Here is a 22,021-nt window from a genome sequence, read left to right as displayed (position 1 = left end):
CTTGAACTCATGGAACCGTGAGTTCATGATCTGAGCAGAAACCAAGAGTCTGACTCTTAACCAACTGAGCCACCCAGGTGCCCTGAGAAATTGCTTTTTTAAAAAAGTGTTATTGGGGTGTTATGTTAGTGGGTGCTAGTTTTTTTTCTGGTTCCTTTTTGGTGGGATATAGCAGCAGATTAAAGGGCATGGATTTTTTTTTTTTTTTTAAAGCTTTTATGATGTCATGCTAGTTTGGTTGAGCTTCTGTCAAAGGTGTCGTTTTGTTGGTTTGAACCTTTTTCAATGTTTGATTCTCTGACTCCCATACCAAAGTTTTAAGGCATATTAACAGGCTGGAAAAAAAGAATAATTTGTTCTGTTCAAAAGAATTGAGCTTTCATTGGAAACCAGTTGAAGGATGGAAATGAATTAACTGTAATCTTGCCTTTAGTGAATTCATAGTTTGGTACAATGCTGCCATTTAAATAGGGAGAACAGTTGCATATGTTGGCAGTGATCAGGGAAAGCTGCATAATAAAGGTGACATTTGAATACAGTTTTGAAGGATAGGAAGGACTTAGACCTAGAGGATATGGGTAGGATATGAATGGAGATGGGTAAAAGGTAGATGAACAAGGAACTGCTGGGCATGTTTAGGCACTATGGAGTCATCCTGTTTGGCTAGAAATATGCCAGTCAGAGGATAGTAATGGAGGCTAGAGTGAACAAATAAAGCCAACAAGGATGTATCAGATAGATAGTATGAAAAAAGAATAGTGGGGGGAAATGGAGAGATGATGGTATTTGACTGTAATAGCTTCAAGAGCTTGAAGACTATTCGCTGTCTCTGTTGCCTAATTAATAACTCAGTTGCAGGAAAATTGCTACTCTGTTAGTCATTCTGCTAGGATCCTCAGCTTAGCATTTAGTAGACCTACTGATTTTCCAGAAAAAGGGGGTTCTGTGTTTGTACAGTTGTTGATCTAAGTGGAACTGATTCATTTTCAGAGTTTGTGCAGACAAGAGAGCGTGAGAGAGAAGATGCTGGACATTGAGAAGGTGGAGAGAAAGAATTGACATAGTTTGCTCTTTAGACTCTTTCTAAGAAGCTGTGGTGGCTTTTCACCTAAAGCTTTGACAACAGTGGTGGCTTTTAGTCTTAGTTTTCTTCCAAGGACTGATAGAAGGCTCTAGCCTCATGTCTGTGTTTTCCTCTCAGTAAGCGCTCGCGCTCTCTCTCTCTCTCTCTCTCTCTCTCTCTCTCTCTCTTTTGTTGTTGTTTCAGTAAGCTCTCTTATTGGCAGGTTGTCAGTTCTCCACTATAGTTTTATAATTTTTTCTATAATTCTATAATTTTTTCATTCTCCACTCTCCACCTCCTACCATTTTAGCCTCATTTGTTACTCTTCCTGGATCTCTGCCATTCCAGGAGCAAGGAAAGGCTCTGAGGGGCCATCTTCTAGAGGGTCCTAACTGCCAGAGAGTAGGGCAGCTTAGAGATTGATACTGCTTGGTGCAGTGAAAGGATCCAGGAGATTTTGGGTTGATTTTAGTTAGGGAGGAAGCCTCTCATGACCTGTGGGTTGAGTATACTACTCTGTATTACAGTAGAGAATTTGTGATTTTATGGTTTTTAGACTTCTTGATGAAGATTACGTCATCTATACTCTTAGAGTATTCCTTACACCAAAACTGTACTTCTTAACTCCTTTAAATTCTAAAGTTCTAAGAGATATCCACTCTGGTGTAGTAGGTGAAAAGAATATTAGAGTAGTAGGTGAAAAGAGTATTAGACAAGGGTGTCTGGAGAGGTTTCTAATCCCATTTTGTGTCCTACTTGTTGGGTGATTTATTATCTCTGAGCCAATTTACTTATCTGTAAAATCTCTTTTAGGGTTGTAATGAATCTTAATGAAATAATATTTGTGAAAGTGGTTTCTCTCTCTCTCTATATATGTATATACATATATATACAGGTATATACCTATATGTATATATATGTATATGTGTGTGTGTGTGTGTGTGTGTGTGTGTATATATATATATATATATATATATGTATGTATGGGCGTCTGACTCTAATTTCGGCTCAGGTCATGTCATGATCTCATAGTTGTGAAATCAGGCTCTGTGCTGGGCATGGATCCTGCTTAGGATTCTCTCTCTGCCCTTCCCCTGCTCACTCTGTCTCTCATAAAAAAAAAATTATTTATATTTTTTAGTGTCATCTCTTTGTCATAGAGATTATACATGTTCATAGTAGGAAGTTCAGAAAATACAGAAAAGTATAAGGAAAAAATAGCAGTCACACATACTTCTACTTTTCAGAAGTCATGTAACAACATTTAATATTTTGTGTATTCATTTCTATAATTTTTTCTGTGTTGAATTTCTTAAAAATATATATTTCAAGAAAGCTGTCATTTGCAATTTTTAAGTTATGCCATAGGTGCTTACGAACATGTTTCTTTGCTTTAAAAATGTTGTGATTTAAAATTTTTTGTATAGTTTTTCTTATATGTCTTATTTTTTGAGGTAGGTAGGACATAAATTATAAAAAAAACCCACCTCTCACTTCAGGATTTTATAAGCTCTGTAGAATAAGGTATCACGTTTCATCTGGAGTCATATTCACGAGGCTTTAACTGTGCCTCTATTTCCTTTCTTTTTTAAAATTCCTACCTGATGATATGCAATCAGGAAAACTGTGTTGATCTGGTTCATTACTCTCTACATTTCTTCTCTTTGAGATTTGCAGTATCTGAAAGATTCTTGTTTTTTTCTTTGTTTGTTGTTTTTTTAATAGGAGTCTTGGGGTGCCTGGGTGGCTCAGTCGGTTAAGCATCTGACCTTGGCTCAGGTCATGATCTTGTGGTTCATGAGTTTGAGCCCTGCATCCGGCTCTCTGCCTGCTTTGGATCCTCTGTCCTTCCTCTCTCTCTCTGCCTCCCCCTTCCCCGCCCCCCCCCCCCAAGTAAACATTTTTTTTTAAAAAAAGAAAGAAAATAGGAGTCTTGTAGTTTGTCCTTTGGGTGGGACTTATTATGGATACCTTTAAAGCAGTGGTTTATGGAAGTTTTGGTTCAAAAATCTCTTTGAGAATCTGATACAAGCTATGGATTCTTGCCCTAGCTCCATCAACCTGGGTTGTTTGATATATTGGCTCTCTAGGCCTGTTGCACGGTGAACAGCTTGGGATGTTCCTTTACTTTATCTTGGAGTTATCCTTTGCCACTCTCTTGTGATGGATCCAGCTTCCTGCATCCTGTATGTACATCTTCCCTGGTTGATTCTAGTTTTGGCAGAGCACCTCTTTAATTTCCATAAACTTACTGTTGTCTTTTTATTTTACACAATTTTATTGAGATATAGTTTACATACCATAAAGTTACTCCATAGCCCCCCATTGCAGGCAACTACAACTCTACCTTCTGTCTCTATGGATTTGCTTATTCTGGACATTTTATTTATATGGGATATAATTTTTAAAACCTTTTCAGTAACATTTTAATTTTAGAATGGTTTCAGTTTTACAGAAAAGTTGTGAAGATAGTACAGGGAGTTCCATACACTCCCACACCCAGTTTCCCCTAGTAATCACATCTTACAGTAGATGGTACATTTGTCACAAATAATGAACCACTTTTGATACATTATTATTATTATTGTTATTACTTACTGAAGTGTGAGTCTGTTTTCATTTACTGTGTTAGATCTTTGGAGACCACTTTCATTTTGGGAATTCATGCCCTTTATTTCTGGAGAAGTTTTGTTGAATTATTGATAATATCTTCCCTTTTATTTTCTCTCTTTTCTCTTTATGGAGTAGTCCTATTTGGATAGTAGACTTCTTGGACTGACTCCATACATACTTTATTCAGATTTTCTTAGTTTTTTGCATAATACTCTTTCTTTCTGTTCCAGGATTCCATTCAAGATACCGCATTGTGATGAGTTGTTATGCCTCCTTACACTCCTTTAGTAGTACACTTTCTTAGACTTTCCTTCTTTTTGATGACTTTGGCAATTTTGAAGAATGTTGGTTAGCAGATTTGTAGAATGTCGATCAGGATATGTGTGATGTTTTTCTCATGATTAGATTGAGGCTATGGTTTTTTTGAGATGAAGACTACAGAGGTAAAGTGCCATTCTCATCATATCACATCAAGAATACATGCATATTAGCAACATGACATCACTGTTAATGTTTAATTTTTTTTTTAATGTTTATGTATTTTTGAGAGAGAGAGAGAGAGAGAGCGAGCGAGCGAGAGCGCGCATGAGCCGGGGAGGGGCAGAGAGAGTGGGAGACACGGAATCTGAAGCAGGTTCCAGGCTCCTAGCTGTCAGCACAGAGCCTGATGCTGGACTCAAACTCACCAATCGTGAGATCATGACCTGAGCCGAAGTTGGATGCTTAACTGACTGAGCCACCCAGGTGCCCCCAACATCGCTGTTGATTTTAATCTTGATCATCTGGTAGTGTTTGTCAGGTTTCTCCAATATAAAGTTACTCTTTTTTTCCTATGAGCAGCCCATACTTAAGGGAGTTATTTTCCACCTCTTTGAGATCAGAGTATCTATGTAAATTGTTTGGTGTTCTTCTGTATAGGAAATTTGTCTATTGTCCCTCTATTTACTTATTTAATCATTTATTGATATTAGTATGGATTCATGGATATTTATTTTATACTTTGGGTTATAATTCAGTGTGTTTGTTTTGGTCAGATTATCCTAGATTTGGCCAGTGGGAATCTTTTAGTTGGCTCTTTGATGTGTCCTCATCACCATGGGTTTTTTTGAGTACTTCCTTGCTTTTTGGCACTCCAAAATACTCCAGGCTCCTCCCATGTATTTCCTGCTCCAGTTAAAGAACGAACCATTTCTTTAAGCAATCCTGGTTCTTTTTATTGGTGAATAGTATTAGAAACCAAGATCTGGGTGCTAGCTGTGCTTGTCACTCGGGAGTTGTTGCTTCTAGGCCCGAAGATAGTCCTTTTTTTTTTTTTTTTTTTTTTTAATGTTTATTTTGTTTTTTTGAGAGAGATAGAGCGCTAGAGCAGTGGAGGGGCAGAGATAGAGGGAGACACAGAATCCAAAGCAGGCTCCAGGCTCTGAGCTGTCGGCACAGAGCCCAATGCAGAGCTTGAACCCATGAGCCTTTAGATCATGACCTGAGCTGAAGTTGGATGCATAACAGATTGAGCCACCCACGTGCCCCAGATAGTAATTTTTGAAGCTTTTTTTTTCTGCATAATTTTCTATTTTCTCAAAGTTGCATTGATTGATTGGCAAGAGGTGTCTTTCTTTAATCTTAGAGCCTTTCCCCGTATATCTCATGATTCTTTGGCTATCCATTTACACTTAAGAATAAAGCACCAAGAAGCTGATTGGAAGCTTGATGTTTATATTAGTGGGGCATTGGTTACTGAGGTTCACTATAGAATGATCTGGCTGCATAGTTTCTTCCCTGTAGTATGAGTATCTCTTGGTCTTTTTTCTTGGGCTCGTCAGATTCACATAAAACGTTCCTCTAAATCTCTGCCTCAAGGGAGTAATTCTAGCTGTCACTTTGTGAGAGCCAAATAGTGGAAGAGCACTGGGAAGTCTCAACATTCAGTATGTTAAGATTTTTCTTATTTTTCTGTTTTTAGAATGATACCCTTGCTCTCAGCTGTGCCCGTGGTTTCCCAGATGTTGATGCTTGATGCCTCGACTATAATCCCAAGTATAGATACCCATTCTTTAAAATTTGTTTTTATTTTTCAATTGATATATAATTGACATATAATATTGTATTAGTTTTAGGTGTACAACATAACGATTTTTGATATATGTACATATATGGTAAATGATTATCACGGTAAGTTTGGTTAACATCTGTCACCACATAGTTACATTTTTTTTTTCTTGTGATAAGAACTTGTAAGGTCTACTCTTTTAGCAACTTTCAAATATACAATATCGTATTGTTAACTATAGTGACCATGCTGTACACTACAGCCCCAGGACTTATTTATTTCATGACTGGAAGTCTGTACCTGTGACCACCATCACCCGTTTTGACTGAGACCTCACTCATTTCATTTATCCCTTGTGGGAGTAGTATGGGAGTAAGGTGGGGTCTAGTTCTTTTATTTTAAAAAATTGAGATATAATTCATGTAACATAAATAAACCATCTTAAAATGTACACTTCAATGGTTTTTAGTTTACTCACTGTGTTTTGCAGCCATCACCACTATCTAGTTCCAGAACATTTCTGTCATCCCAAACAAACTGCACACCTATTAGCAATTAGTCCCCTGGCAGCCACTTTCTGTTTCTATGTATGGCTATTCTGAATATTTCATATAAATAGAGTAATACAATATGTAGCATTTTGTGTCTGGCTTCTTTCACTTAGCATAATGTTTTCAAGGTTCATTTGTATTGTAGCATCTAACAGTACTTCATTCTTTTTAATGGCTGAATAATGTTCCATTTTACAGTTCTAAAACAATTTATATCTTCATGAGCTGATGCCATCTTCAATAGACTTTCAACCAGTCCTTCTGTTTTTAGTTCCATTTTTATCCCTACTTCCATAAGTGCCTGATGCTACAAGTTCCTGAGCTTTTTGGAGGTTGTATTATATCTTAGCTTTCTCTAGTCTGTTGTCAGGAACCACTCATCCATCTCCTTTTCAGCTTCTAAATTTTTGCTGCTCTCACCTTCATTTTCATTCTGTGGCTATGCCACCCTGACCCCTACCCTTATGTTGTTCTCATGGGGTTTTGGGGAGAGAGGCAGCAGAGGGAGAACTAAAGCATGCCTTCTCATAATTCAAAGGGGACAGGTTCCATGCTGGGTCAGACTTGAGGCCCAACAGTCATTAAGTCATGAAATGATGAAGCTAGAAAAACCTTTATAGATCGTCCTCTACTTCTTTATCTTTTAGGTGAGGAAAGTGAGACCCACAAGACTCAGTAAATTGTTTAGGTCACACAACTAGTGAGTAGCCAAGGTGGGATCTTAACTCTGTCTCCTGCGTTCTGGGTTAGTTGCTTACAGTTAATTTAGGCTGATTAGTTTACAATTTGGTGTTAAGGAGAGCATGAAGATTGCTCATATTTGTCCTTTGCCATTTCTTACTTAGAGATCCCAGTTCACTGGGTTTGCCTAAGCCTGTTTTACTGGAGGGGCTAGCTTTTAGAGAAAAGTGCCTATAGCATATGTATAGCCTCTGGGAGTTCTTACTCTATTTTAGTAATTTAGTATAGTATGTATTGTATGTAATTCAGTACAGTATATGTATATCCAGCTCACAAGAGGGGTTGGTTAGACTGCTCTGAAAGACCATGAATTTGATAGCTTGTTGCTTCCCATACAAAACAGAACAGATTATCTAAGTTACAGATGTTAGCCCAATGGATGTGTGCCCTGTAGGGTTTTTGGCTGGGCTAAAAGGGAGGCAATGCCTATACTTGACACCTTGTTACCAAAGTTTTGTCCTACCTGTTGTTTGGATCAGTCCTGTCTGGATCGGTTCTCAAACCTCTGACTCTTGTTTTTTTTGTTTTTTGTTTTTTGTTTTTTAAACCTCAGACTCTTGTTAAAACTGGGTACATCAGGGGCTCCTAGGTGGCTCAGTTGGTTGGGTAACTGACTCTTGATTTTGGCTCCTCATAATCTCACAGTTCAAGCCCTGCTTTGGGCTCTGTGCTGAGCATGGAGCCTGCTTGGGATCCTGCTTGGGATTCTGTGTCTCCCTCTCTCTCTGCCCCTCCCCTGTTCTCTCTCTCTCTCTCTCTCTCTCTCTCTCTCTCTCTCTCTCTCTCATTTTCTCTCAAAATAAAGAAATGAACTTAAAAAAAAAAACAAAACTGGGTACCTGAGAAGTTCAGCCATTTTAGAAATACTAGATGCAGGAGTTGGACTAGGTATGGTGCCTGGAAGATGTCAAGCAGGAGGTAAAGCATCAAAAAAAGTAATGGCTGTATACCTAAATTGAAAGTTATCTGACAAAGAAAATATGTTGAGAAAGAAAGTGAACAAATGTACCTCAAGGGGAACACAAAGGGGTAACAGATGGTTTCTGTTGCTTTTATTGAAAAGTCTGGTGAGCAGCTTTTCTGGGTTATTGCCTTAGAAGAGGCCTTGTGGTGTGTCCAAAGTGGGGGGCAGCTCACTCCCTGCATTTTGGGTATTTGTAAATGTCTGACTCTTGAGCACAAGTCACCTGGTCATGTGGGCCAGGGTACAGCCTGTCTCTTCAAGGAACAGTTACCCTCTTTCTGCTGCAGAAGCTGTAAATTTGCCTCAATTTCATATGTAGAAGACGTGAGGGAGAGCGATGAGTATAGTGTTAAATGGTTTTCTGTAGCTACCAAAACATACCTAGTCTTACTGTGTTTTTTAAAAATGTTTATTTATTTATTTTGAGAGAGAAAAAGAATGCATGCAGGTGAGCGGAGGAGGGGCAAAGAGAGAAGAGGAGAGAGATAATCCCAAGCAGGCTCCATGCTCAGCACAGAGCTCAATGCAGGGCTCAGCACAGGGCTCAATCTCCCAAATCGTGAGATCATGACCTGAGCCAAAATCAAAAGTCAGATGGTTAACAGACTGAGCCACCCAGGTGCCCCCTTACTGTGTTTTTTAAGCTATCTCCATTTAAAAAGTGCTGATAGTAATGAAATGGCCATCTAAAAGGAATAGCAATGTTAATTTTTGTTTAGGTAGAAATTTGCATTCCCTTCTCTTACTGCACTGTGTCCCATCAGTCAAAGATGGCAGGAAACGATTTCTGATTTACAGGGGTTCAGAAAATTATCTGGAAGATAAGGAGAATGCTGAGGCAGCAAGTGAATTAAAGGTGAAACACAAGCTGGTTTTTCAGCATGCGCAAGAAACCAAGTGTACGTTGGTAGTAATACAATTTTCATGGGCAGTCTGTTTTAGAAATGTTTCTAACAGGAAAAATATAGTGACATCTTTTAGTGCAGGAAGTAAACTTTATAGCACGAGTGGCCCTGAATTGGTCACCATTGTCACCAAAATGATCAGTTTTAGGACATCCCAGAATGCCAGTATGCAAATGAAGGCATAATAACCTGGTTGTATCCATTCCCAGAGGAAAAAAATTCTACTACTCTTGCTGTAGATAATGTGAATTAGACCTTATAGGATTGGTGTGGATGTGGTGAGATGAGGCAGCCCATGTGACACTTCTGTTTTGGGCCTGAAGGGAAAGATAGAGTTCAGCTGTCTTTGAAGAGTTCAGTCCAAGGTATAGCTTTGAATGCTTGAATTGTATTGCTTGAAGCCTCTGCTTTAAAACCTTGACAGGTTGTTAAAATCATTAAAAGTTTTTTTTATTTTATGAGAGAGAGAGAGGGAGCGCAAGCGGGGGAGGGCAGAGAGAGAGATGGAGACAGAGACAGACAGACCGAAGTAGGCTCAAGACTCCCAACTGTCAGCACAGAGCCTGACGTGGGGCTTGAACCCACAAACCATGAGATCATGACCTGAGCTGAAGTCGGGTGTTTAACCAACTCAGCCACTCAAGCGTCCCTAAGAGAATTTTTTTTTTGAAAAATTTTTTAACATTTATTTCTTGTTGAAAGACAGAGACAGAGTGCGATCAGGGGAGGGGCAGAAAGAGAGGGAGACAGAATCTGAAGCAGGCTCTAGGCTCGGAGCTGTCAGCACAGAGACCAACATGGGGCCTGAACCCACGAATCAGGAGATCATGACCTGAGCTGAAGTCGGACGCTTAACTGACTAAGCCACCCAGGCACCCCTAAAAATTTTTTTTTAAATTAAAGAATGTAGTTTTTAAAGACATTAAACTTTTTATTTGAGGTAATTTTAGATTCATATGCAGTTGTAAGAAATAATACAGAGACGACTCTCTACCCTCTACCAAGTAGTAACATCTTGCAATGCTATTGGATGCTCTCACAACCAGGATATTGACATTACTGTACTCAAGACACAGAATAATTCCATCACCACAAGGATTCTTGTGGGTTGCCCTTTTATAGACACCCCCTACTCTCCATTTCTGACCTTTGGCAATCACCAATGTGTTCTTCATTTCTAAAATGTAATTTCAAAATGTTATGTATGTGGAATCATATAGTATATAACTTATTGGGATGGGCTTTTCTTGTAGCAGTACACTGCATGGTAGCAGTGAATTCTCTTAGTTTTTTTTACTTGAAAATGTTTTGATTTTTCCTTCATTTTTGAAAGATTTTTTTCTGCTAATAGAATTCTGGGTTGACAGGTTTTTATTTGTTTGTTTCAGTACTTGTATGATGGTGTTCCAGGTCTTCTGATCTCTATTGTTTCTGGTAAGAAAGCCATGGTAATTTCAATCATTTCTTTTCCTTAATGTATCATTTTTCTCTGTCTCCTTTCAAGATTTTCTCCTTAATAGTTTTCTTTCTCTTTCTTTCTTTCTTTCTTTCTTTCTTTCTTTCTTCCTTCCTTTTTTTTAAAGTTTGTGATGTACAGTTTTTATTTTCTTGGTATGTATCCTGCTTGGAATCCACTGAGCTTTTTGAATCTGTAAATCTATGTCTTTTACCCAATTTGGGAATTTTTTTATTATTATTTCTTCAATTAAAAAAACTTCTTTTAAAACCTCATTTGCTCTCCTTTTTTTTCCGGGGCTTCAATTATATGTATATCAGGCTTGTTGCCCCAGAGATCTCTGGGGTCCTCTCCCCCACTCTCCTTTTCTCCGTAATCTTTTTTTCTCTTTGTTTTTCAGATTGGATACTTTTTTTGCCCTTTTTAAGTTCACTAACTCTTCTGCATCCCCAGTCAGCAGATTGTTAAGCCCATCTTCTGAATTATAGTCTATTTTTGCTGTTGAGATTTACTATTTGTTCATTTATTATGATCATAGCTGTTTTCAAATCCTTGTCTGTTAATCCCAGTATTTGGATCAAGTCAGGATCAGTTCCTGTTGACTGACTCTTCTTTTGAGAATGGGTCAATTTTTCTTCTTTCTTTCTTTCTTTCTTTTTTTTTTTTCCTATTTCTTTATATGCTGAATAGTTTCGTTGGGTTGTGTCCTTGTTATTGAGTATGACATGTTGTAGACAGTCTGGATTCCATTACCTTCCTCCAAAGAACACTGAATTTTGTTTGTTTTGTCCCCTGCAGTGAATGGCAGTTTAAATCTCAGTTCAGTTCTTTTAGCCCTAACTTGGTTGCCTGAGGTCTGTTCCATGCATGCATAGTTCAGGGATTAGCCAGAGATTTCAGCAGAATTTATACACAGAGTTTGAGGCACCTTCTTCGGGTTCTCTTTGGAATTTCCCTCCCTCACTTCTCTGTGTTGGTTGCCTTACAGTTTGTCTTCTGGTTTGTGAAGCTAGTAAGACTGTGAATTTTTATCTGAATTTTAGCCATCTTTCATGGCACAGACTGGGACCTGCCCAGCCAAAAGCTATAAGAAGGGACACTTGGTGTCATTACCTTCTTCCAAATTTTGACCCTCTCTTTCCCTCATGATCTGCCTGCCTTTTGTTCCCTAGTATCTTCAAGTAGTTGTTTTTTTTATTTTCTGTCTAGAGTTCATAGTTATCTGCAAGAGATTTGGTCTCATAGGAGCTACTCTTCTATGACTGGAAGCAGAACCTCCATCATGCTAGATATTAATTATTCTGTTGACAGAGTCATCTTTTTTTCAGTTGTAGTTTCACAGATATTTGTATTATCCTTCCCATCTCTTTTAAGGGATGAGATACAAAAATGCCCTTAGCTCTTGCTCTGTTTTCTCTTTTTTTTTCAGACTTCAAATTTTATGGAAAGTTTCTTAAGTGTATGTCAACTCTGATTACTGTTAGGTTTAGAAATTGAAATACTCCTTTTATTTGGTATATATAATCCAAGATGTAGGTATAACAAATGTGTCCTGTAGACACTTTCCTAGGAACTGATGGTTACTTTTGTTTTGCTTGAATTTAAGCTAACACTGTGTTCTGGAGAAGTTTCGTGTAATTTAACATAAACCAGATGGAGATTTGACTGTATTGGGTCTTTCTCACGTTGTTGTTTGGGACATACCTTTTTATATCTGCTCTACCATTTCAAAACTGTTGCTTTCCCCACAGATTGAAACTTGATGGACATTTTCTGATGATTTTTCAGATGACTTCAGACAGAAGTTTTGAGGATAATATTTTTTTAACTTGTTCACATATATGTGTATATTTAAAGAGAGAAATTTGCATCCATAGTCTTCTTATGATAAAAAAGGAGAAAATAATGTCCTATTTTGAGTCAACATCAACCCAGAAAGCAGTTATTTAGTAGTGAATATATTTTATTTTAGACTGTATGTAAACCTACCCATTTAGGTTAATCTATAAGTGGTCAAATGTTTTCTGCCCAAAATAGAAACACTTGGAGCTGTGGTTTCTGATTTTTTTGGGTCATGGAACCCTTTGAGAATCTGATGAAAATTGTGTTTTCTCTTGAGAAGAATGCACATATTTTCATACAAAATTTTGTAAATAATTTCAGAGTTTAGGGGCTCCTTTGAAGCTTCTCATTTGTAAGCATCCTACATTTAGGGTTATTCAAATCAACCTAGTACCAACAGGCTAATAGCAATACAAATGTCAGTTTGTTTCTGACTTGGTCAAAGCAGAACAAGTAAACAAAGAACCTAATAGAAGTCCTTGTAAGGCGTGCAGTCTTAAAAAAAAAAAATCTGTTACGATTTATTTGAATTGTACTTCCCCAGGGACAGATTCACAAAGATAGATCTATACCTAGTTGACTAATTTTTAAGTTGCTGTTAGAAATGGGCCTTAGTTCTTGGTATCCAGAATTGCTGACATTTGTGGACTCTGTATGTGTTGGGCAAATAAGTAGTTACGGTTTCAGGACAACAGGACGGTTGTGGTTGTGATATCTTATTCCTAATATTGTTTGAATTTCCAAAGGTCTGAATAATTGAGGATTTAAGGGACCTGTGACATATGTACAGGTCTCAGGAGGTTGGGTATGTAGGTGTTTCTGTGGCATTAAGTCCCTGCCGCTTATTCTCAAAACTCATCCCTCACTATATTATGAAAGACTGAATTGTTTTAATAAAAATATCTTAGGTTTGAATCCTTTTACCCTGCGACTTTTCTAATGCTCTTAATAGGATTCTTTAATAAACATAATTTGATCTCAGGGCTCTCATACCTCTTTATACATCCCCTTTCCCCCTGCAGTGAAAACACTAGGCTCCTGATACTGGTCCAGTCTAATACACAGAAAGACTTATGTCTAAGATTGGCACTCTCTTTGGTGCCTTTACTCAGAACCTGACTCTTTAACAAGAAATTTTTACTTAGCTTGTTTGAAGAAGGGGCAGGAGGTAGAGAGGTGATGGGGACAGAGGATCTGAAGACCATTTCTCCTTGTGATTCTTAGCTTCTTCCTCCTCTTTGTACTCCAGGTCAGCTCATCATTTTTACCTCTGGCTTCATCTCTCTGCTGTTTAAAATAGTCCCCTGTTCCATCTTTTGAATGTTCATCATGTCTTAAGGGGCACAGCCATCTTAGAAAAATATCTTTCTCTAAAGGCTTTCATTAGGGACAGTGGTAACTGCCCTGATTCCTGTTTATGTTCAAATATTTTGTGGTTTTTAGTGAGGGGATTTTCTGGCCTAGTAAGGAAGAAATGAGCAAACTGACAACTAAAAGTAATGAAGCTTAGAAGAAAGACATAGTTATCTTCTTAGAACTGAATATAGTTTAAATAAACATTCTGAGACTCTCAGACTATAGACAAGATCATTATGTCAGCTGCTTGCTGTTTAATTTTTTTGTACAGTAAGTGCAGGCTTGCCATGGTGGGCTCTTCGCAGGTATTACTGAAAGCTTGAGATTAGCTGTATATAGCTATAGGGCTTTGTTACTACCACTGTTACCAGCTGCCTGCTGATTTTGCCACTCTTCTTTAGTGAAGATTACCAGATGTATTTTGAGAGATGAAATTTGCTGGAGAAGAGCTTCAGAAAACTAAGTTTGGAAGAAGGATCAGGAAATGGGAAGTATTGAAATTGCTCTACTGGCTTTATTAATAGAAGGAAGGTTGAGTCTTGTCAGAAGTTGAAAATTATGAATAAGTGGACTTCTGATGATGGACAAAACCTGAGAGAAAGTGGAAGTGAAGGTTTTAGTTATAAAAGTGATAACTTTCTGACTGGAATCATTATTAATTTCTGGAACAGGCACTTCAGAATTGTTATAAATTCTTTAGAAACTTGAGATGCCTCTGGGATGATTTAGAGTGAAGGACTATCTGACTTTACATTTATCCCAGCCCTGTGTTTGTGGACAATATGTCTTCCTTAATCACCAGGTCCTTTGTGTTCCAAACCAACTTAGAAAAACTGTAGTTGGAATAGAATTTATATTATCAACTAGAACATGTAAACAGGGTCCTCTACAAGCGTGCTCTGAATGGTTGGACCACATAGACTAAAAATGTGGAGCCTGCCAGACAGTAACCTCTCTGTGAAGTGGTTATTTGTGTATGTTCTTTTTCCTATACGGTTAAGAGTATAAGGTCCTGAGGATGGGTACTTGATTTGGTTCATTGCTATCTCCCACAGTACCTTGGGCCCTTGTATGACATAATTACTCAATAAACAGGTATAGAATTCAGTTGAATTGTTTTTGATCATGTTTTCCACATATTTTTCCATGAGTCCTACTAAATTTATTTATTTGAAATATTAAGGTGCATTTAATTTGCCCCCTACTCCTTAACTCCTTTGGAAAAGCAGTATTTGGGACAGGATACTTTTGGATAAAGTACCAGTGACTTTATAGTAATTTTATATCTGTTGAGCGCTTCATCTTATTATGCTGTATTGTAATGTTTTTTTTCAAACCATGAATTGTGTTAGTAGGTCTGCAATTAGTATATTTGGTTTTAATGATATAGAGTAGAAATTATGAGAGGGCATCCCACAAAGTAAGGTAAGTATTATTTTGCGAAATTTGTTTTAGACAAATTTATATGCACGCATCATGTATGTATTTATTGCTCCATGATGTGAAGCTTGTTTCATACTGGAGTCATGGTCAAAAAAGTTTGAATAACATTGCTTTATTGTAATACTCTGTTATTTCATTTATCATATAGCATTATGCCAGTACATACAGGCTTCTAAAGCCAGGGATGGTGCCAGCCCTTTCATTTCCAGTACGACTGAAGGTAAAAACAAAACAAAATTGAGAACACCCAAAGCTTTCTGGTGGCTCTTACATATGTCTCTACAGTGGCATTTTGTACCCTTTGACCTTCTAACTTTCTTGTGCCTTTTTTGAACAGTAGGTTTTTCATATTTGTGTCCCTCTAGGTGGTGGGTTCTTTGGTTCTTCCTTTTTTCACTTTAATGTTCTTTATTTCAGTATACTCTGTTTTTAGGGGGAAAGGAGGAACTAAGGAGAATTTCAGAATTTCAAATGATTCTGAATTGACAAAATGGCTCATTAGATTTACCCTGAAATCTGCTTTCTTAATGTTCTTGAATCTTTTAGTCCCTTTGTGTTTTTTTCTGAGATCATAGAAATGCATACTTGATTCTGAATTTAAAATCATTTATGCTTCTATGTTATCAGTTGACTTAAAGCAAACTAAATTGTGGTTTTTTGGGGGGGAAAAAAGGATGGATATAATCCTTTGTCATTCCTTGCACTTTCTCCACTCTCCTAGGAAGGTTAACCATTGGGTTTGTAGTAATAATTCATTTTCAAGAAAAGAAAAGATAGTTGTGTCCAGTATTAACCATGCTAAACCTTTTCAGCTTCTTGCTTACCTAATGACTTTAATACCTTTCCTGTTCTTAGATGGTTGGCATACTAACCTAACCCCTTTGCCTTTACTTCTGTACCTTGCTGGACTACCAAGCTCAGACATTCATAACATTGTGATTTCAAGGGACTTTGTAGAGATGATTTGCTTCATTCTTTTTCTTGCAGGAGAAAATTTTGAGCAGACACCACTGAGACGAACATTCAAGTCCAAGGTCCTTGCCCGATACCCTGAGAATGTAGAATGGAATCCCTTTGACCAAGATGCAGTGGGAATGGTTAGTATTTGTTAGCTACAAGTATGAAGTAATTTACAAAGTAATTTATAGTGGAATTGTGAGTCCAGGCTGTGGTAGCAGTGATTCCACTAACTACCAGGAACTTTTGAAGAAGGGGTTATATGATTATTATTTATGATTCTACATTTTGATCAACAAATCAGATATTCAGGATGTATGAAATACACTGAAAAATCACAGTGTGTTTCTGTTTTGTCAGACAAATACATAGTACTGGGTCATTGAACTTTGTGGTACTGAGCTACTGGTTGCTTATAGCATTGAGATTGCACAGTGAGTCCGATTTAAAGCAGTTTTCTCTCAATCTGGGTTGTATATATGTCTGAGTGATACTGCAGAAATGGGTATTTTGTTTCATCATAATTTTAGATAGGACAACATTTTAAATCTCATGTAGAAGAATACTACTGTGAATAATCTAACTTTTATTGAGTATTCACCTTGTGCTAGGCAGTGTGATAAGCATTTTACATGAATTAACTCACGTAATCTTCATAATACCCCTTACATAGATGATATTAAATACACACACACACACACACACACACACACACACACACACACACATATTTATACATGAGGAAACTAAGATCCAAAGAGTGATGTGTTTAAAGTCACATGACTAAGAAGCAGTTGAGCTACAGTTTGATCACTATGCCATAGTCTGGTTCCAGTGCTATGCTTTTCATCACATCTTTGTACTGCCTGTATTAATTCTTAATAGCTTTCTGTACTTTTTTAGAGGATGATCTTGTTTGATGCACATAATAACCCTGTGAAGTAGGCAGAGTAGACTGTATTATCTTCATTTCACAGATGAGGAAACTGAGTATTAACCTCAAGTTTTTTGACTCCTGGTTCAGTGCTTATTTTATTTTTGACATGCTGTATTCTAGAAACATCTAGGTTTTGGGAAGTCAAGTCCAAAGGTAATGGATATACCATAAGGTTATATGTTATATCCTTTTATTTGTTAACCCAGGCTGCTGGTAGATCATTTGTATAGCCTGGTTTTTGTAAGCCTGGAAAATGGGGACCAATTGATGTAGGTCAGTTTGATTAGCTATCCAAGTTTCTTTATATAACCCATCTGAGTTAAAGTGAAAAAAACTGCATCTTTATCCTGATTATGTCATCTCCTTTATGTGCAATGCTCCCTTTTTTCTGTGAAAAGAGAAGGTTCTCTTGATGGCAGAATTTTGTGAGCTGATAAGAATCTAAAACTTTATGTTTATTTTTAGGTGCAAAATTTTATCTGTCTAGTTTTTAGGTATATTTCTAGCATCCTTTCCCAATAAATGCTGTCATGCTTAACCACCTACTTAAATTCTCCAAGCTTTCTCTTACCTCCTTATCTTTGGGCATTTTCTCCCTGTCCCTGAAATACCCTTCTCTCCCTTGTCTACCTCATGAATTCTAACATAACCTCATCAACAAGCCTTTTCTGATGTTTTTGGGTTGGGTTGTCCATTCTGTGTTACCCTAGCACTTTGTTTCTGGATAGCCCTGATAACTGCATTGTAATTTTATTTACTTGCACTTCTTAGAATTGACGATCTTGAAGACAGATCTTTTCCTGTATTGATCTTGATCTCTCAAACACCTAGCATAATAGGTACTCTGTGAGTAAATCAACAGCGATGGTATTCTGAAGAGGACCAACAGTGAGTTCTCACCACTTGTTTCCTTGTTGTCTTTTGCAGCTATGCATGCCCAAAGGGCTGGCATTCAAGACCCAGGCTGATCCCAGGGAGCCCCAGTTCCATGCCTTTATTATCACAAGGGAGGATGGCTCTCGGACATTTGGGTTTGCCCTCACATTTTATGAGGAGGTGACTAGCAAACAGATCTGCAGTGCAATGCAGACCCTCTACCACATGCATAATGCTGAGTATGATATCCTACATTCTCCGTCTGCTGATGGCCAAGATGACAGTGGCATGGACGATGGTGAAGGCACTCCTGGGACTAAGCTTCAGCGCTTCAACTCCTATGACATTAGCCGGGACACGCTCTACGTCTCTAAGTGCATTTGCCTCATAACACCCATGTCCTTCATGAAAGCATGCCGGAGTGTGCTGGAACAACTTCACCAGGCAGTCACTTCACCTCAGCCCCCTCCACTGCCCCTTGAGAGCTACATATACAATGTACTCTATGAGGTGCCACTTCCACCTCCTGGCCGGTCCTTGAAATTTTCTGGAGTTTATGGGCCAATAATCTGCCAGAGACCAAGTACTAATGAGCTTCCCTTATTTGACTTTCCTGTCAGAGAGGTCTTTGAACTGCTTGGGGTGGAAAATGTGTTTCAGCTTTTTACTTGTGCTCTTCTGGAGTTTCAAATCCTGCTCTACTCACAGCGTAAGTCAGTGCTTACTAGAGTTCTCTCCCTGCACAGGGCCTCCCTTCTTTCCGTATCAAATGCAGTGGCGCTGATGGTAAAGGTCCAGGGCTGTTAAAATTTGAGCAAAACTCAGATCTTTTGCAGGTAGGTGGTAGATGGAAAACCGATAGAACACAAGAGGGTCACAGTTTTTACTTGGCTATCATCACCATGGCCTTTTGCTGGACACTTCAGTCTAGGAGGGGATTCCTGCTTCCTGACATCTCTTCTAGTTGATGCTGAAAAGAGGGGTAGGAGGTGATGGTTCTGGGAAGCTGACTTTCCAACATTCTGCAGAGTTATTTCTGCCCCTTCCACAGCCTGACAGTAAAACTGAGGATTCACAAACAATGATCCTTCATATATTTGAAAAAAATATATTTGATAAAAGGAGGATGTGTTGCTTCTTTCTGTTGTTTGTTATAACTGAATTGTTTTTTATAAATGAGAAGTGAACTGAATGTGAGCATCAGATTTGGACAAAATAGTAAAGTAGATCAGAAGGAAACAGATGTTTATTAAATGAACCAGAAAAGTAACACAAAATGTATTCATTCAGTACTTATTTATTGAGAGCCTAGCGTGTGCCAGGCATTGTTTCAGGGTCTAGAGACACAGTGATGGACAAAACAGATAAAAACCCTTCCTATAATGGAACTGATATTTTAGTGGGGAAGGAGAGGTGATTATATAAATAAATAAAGCTTATAGTGTGTAAGGTGTTAATAAGGTCTGTGGAGAAAAGTAAAACAGGAAAGAGGATGGTATTTGGAGAAGGGAAGTTCCAATTTTAACAGAGTGATTATGATTAGTTCAAGCCTTCTCCGAGTGACCCATGTCATATCTGTAAGAAAAATATTCTAAGCAAAGGGCATAGGACATATAAAGGTTTTGAGACAAGAATGTGCTTGTTATGTTCAAGAACAGTGAGAAAAATGGGTGGATGGAATGGAGTGAGAGAGCAGGGATATAGAAGCAGATGTTAGAGACTTAACAGCAGCCTAGATTTTTTTTTTTAATTTTTTTAATGTTTATTTTTGAGACAGAGAGAGACAGAGCATGAGCAGAGGAGGGTAGAGAGAGAGAGGGAGACACAGAATCCGAAGCAGGCTCCATCCAGGCTCTGAGCTGTCAGCACAGAGCCTGACATGGGGCTCAAACTCACGAGCTGTAAGATCATGACCTGAGCTGAAGTCGGACACCCAACCGACTGAGCCACCCAGGTGCCCCTAGATTTTATGGTCTCATAAGGACTTTGTTACTCTGAGATGCATAGTCATTGTAGGTTTTAAGTTTTTTGACTTTTTATTTTGAAGTAGTTTCCAGCTATGGAAGAGTTGCAAGAAGTGTTCAAAGAACTCTTGTATGCTCTCCCACAATTCACCAATTGTTAACTTTTGTTGGCCACATTTGTTTTATCATTCTCTCTCTGTATATGTGTGCACATAACTGAACCATTGAGAATCATTGCAGACACCATGGCCCTTGACTCCTAAATGCTTCGGCTTTCATTTCATAAGAACAGGAACATTTTCTTACATAACCATAGTCTGATTATCACATTTAGGAAACATAACATTGTTACAATATTGTTATTCAGGTTCTACCATTGTCCAATAATGTCTGCTTTGATAAATTTTTTTTTTTTTTTAATTCCTGATCCAGGATCTAGTTGAGTAACATGCATTGCTTTTACTTGTTACTTCTTCATGTCTTTCATGACATGGACATTTTTGAAGAGTGTAGCAAGGCATTCTGTAGAATGTCCCTCAATTTGGGTTTGTCTGATGTTTCTTCATGATTAGACTCAGGTTATATAATTTTTGGCTGTAATACACAAAAGTGATGTTGTGATTTTTCTCAGTGCGTTACATCAGGAGGCACTTGATGTCAGTTTGCCCATCTTTGGTAATGTTAATTTGATCACTTGGTTAAGGTTATGTCTGCCAAGTTTCTTTCTTTCTTTCTTTCTTTCTTTCTTTCTTTCTTTCTTTCTTTCTTTCTTTTTTTTCTTTTAACATTTATTTATTTTTGAGAGACAGAGACATAGCACAAGTGGAGAGGAGGGGCAGAGAGAGAGGGTGACAGAATCCAAAGCAGGCTCTGGGCTGTCAGCACAGAGCCCGACACAGGGCTAGAACCCACGAACCATGAGATCATGACCTGAGTTGAAGTCAGACGCTTCACTGACTGAGCTACCCGGGCGCCCCTGCCAAGTTTCTTAACTGGAAAGTTATCCTTTTTCCCTTTGTAATTAATAAGTACTTTGTGGGGAGTTAATTTGAAACTCTGTAAGCATACTACTCCACTTTGAAGTTTGCCCAGTAGATTTAACATCCATTAATGATTCTAGTCTGAATTAGTTATTACCATGATGGTTACAAAATGGTGATTTTTCTAGCTACATCTATATTTATTGGTTGGCATTTTACTACAGGGAATAACATTCATTCTCCTTTGTTTATTATTATATGGGCCCATAGATTTTTATTTTATTTTATCTTATTTTACATATATATATATATATATATATATTTAATGTTTATTTACTTATTTTTGAGAGAGACAGAGTACAAGCAGGGGAGGGGCAGAGAGAGAGAGGGAGAATTTAAAGCAGGCTCCAGGCTCTGAACTGTCAGCACAGAGCCTGATGTGAGGCTTGAATGCACAAAGCTCGAGATCATGACCTGAGCTGAAGTCGGATGCTTAACTGACTGAGTGAACCACCCAGGCGCCCTAGATTTTTATTTTATTCAGTAGTGTAGATACCTGTAATGAAGTGTGAATGTTATAGAGGTGGAAAAAGGAGGATTAAAACCAGAAATATGATAGGTGACATTTTTCCATCAGAGTTACTTCTTATTTTCCAAGAATATGGGTTATTGTATCCATAATAAGAATTTTAAAGAGGTTTGAAGGCAGTTGAGAAGATTTGTGTATAGAATCAAATGGAATTCAGGATCCAAAGTCATGTTTACAGTAAGGTCAAGAAAAAAGCTTTTTCCAAAAAATTCCTGGACATTGTTGAGCATGGCTGACCATAAAATGCAGTGGCCTTCTATTGGCTGTAGGTTATGTTCTGTATTAATAGAGTACTTTAAACAATTCAGGTTGGATTTCTTGAAATAGTTTTTATTTATGATTCAAAGGCCTTAGGTAGATGAAAATCACTCTGGACTTCCAAAAACATGTCATCACCACTCAGTTAGTTTTGACCAAAGCTTGTCCTGCCTTCCGAATAGAAAATAAGCATTACTTAAGGGAAAAGAATGGAGGCAAAATTGTAAGAATCTCAAAATATAATCCACTGGGTGACTGAAGTGACATTTTTAGGAATTTTTAACTTGTACAGATCATTTTACCTACTCCTGGATATTTGTTCTTTGGTCCATATATAGCTTTTTAAAATAACTTATTTTTAAAAAATATTTAAATGTTTATTTATTTATTTTGAGAGAGAGGGAGACAGCACAAGCTGGGGAGGGGAAGACACAGAGGGGGAAAGCGAATCCCAAGCAGGCTCCATGCTGCTGTCATTG

At 37.9% G+C, this 22,021-nt stretch overlaps 1 protein-coding gene across 5 annotated transcripts in view; it reads left to right on the top strand.

Moving 5' to 3' along the window:
- DENND5A (DENN domain containing 5A) overlaps positions 1-22,021 on the top strand; it is a 117,066-nt gene that overhangs the window by 23,180 nt on the left and 71,865 nt on the right. For all 5 annotated transcript variants that reach the window (XR_007156170.1, XM_047877272.1, XM_047877271.1 and 2 more), the window contains exons 2-4: positions 15,130-15,201; positions 15,969-16,078; positions 17,803-18,460. Coding sequence is in view for 4 of the 5 variants with exons in the window: in XM_047877272.1 (XP_047733228.1) it covers positions 15,130-15,201; positions 15,969-16,078; positions 17,803-18,460 (840 nt within the window). In the remaining variant the exon portion in view is untranslated. The remainder of the gene's footprint in view (positions 1-15,129; positions 15,202-15,968; positions 16,079-17,802; positions 18,461-22,021) is intronic.

This window comes from Prionailurus viverrinus, chromosome D1 (assembly GCF_022837055.1).
Source record: "Prionailurus viverrinus isolate Anna chromosome D1, UM_Priviv_1.0, whole genome shotgun sequence".
Lineage (NCBI taxonomy): Eukaryota > Metazoa > Chordata > Mammalia > Carnivora > Felidae > Prionailurus > Prionailurus viverrinus.
Note: the sequence above shows the minus strand (reverse complement) of the source record. Positions and strands in the feature narration are given on the sequence as shown.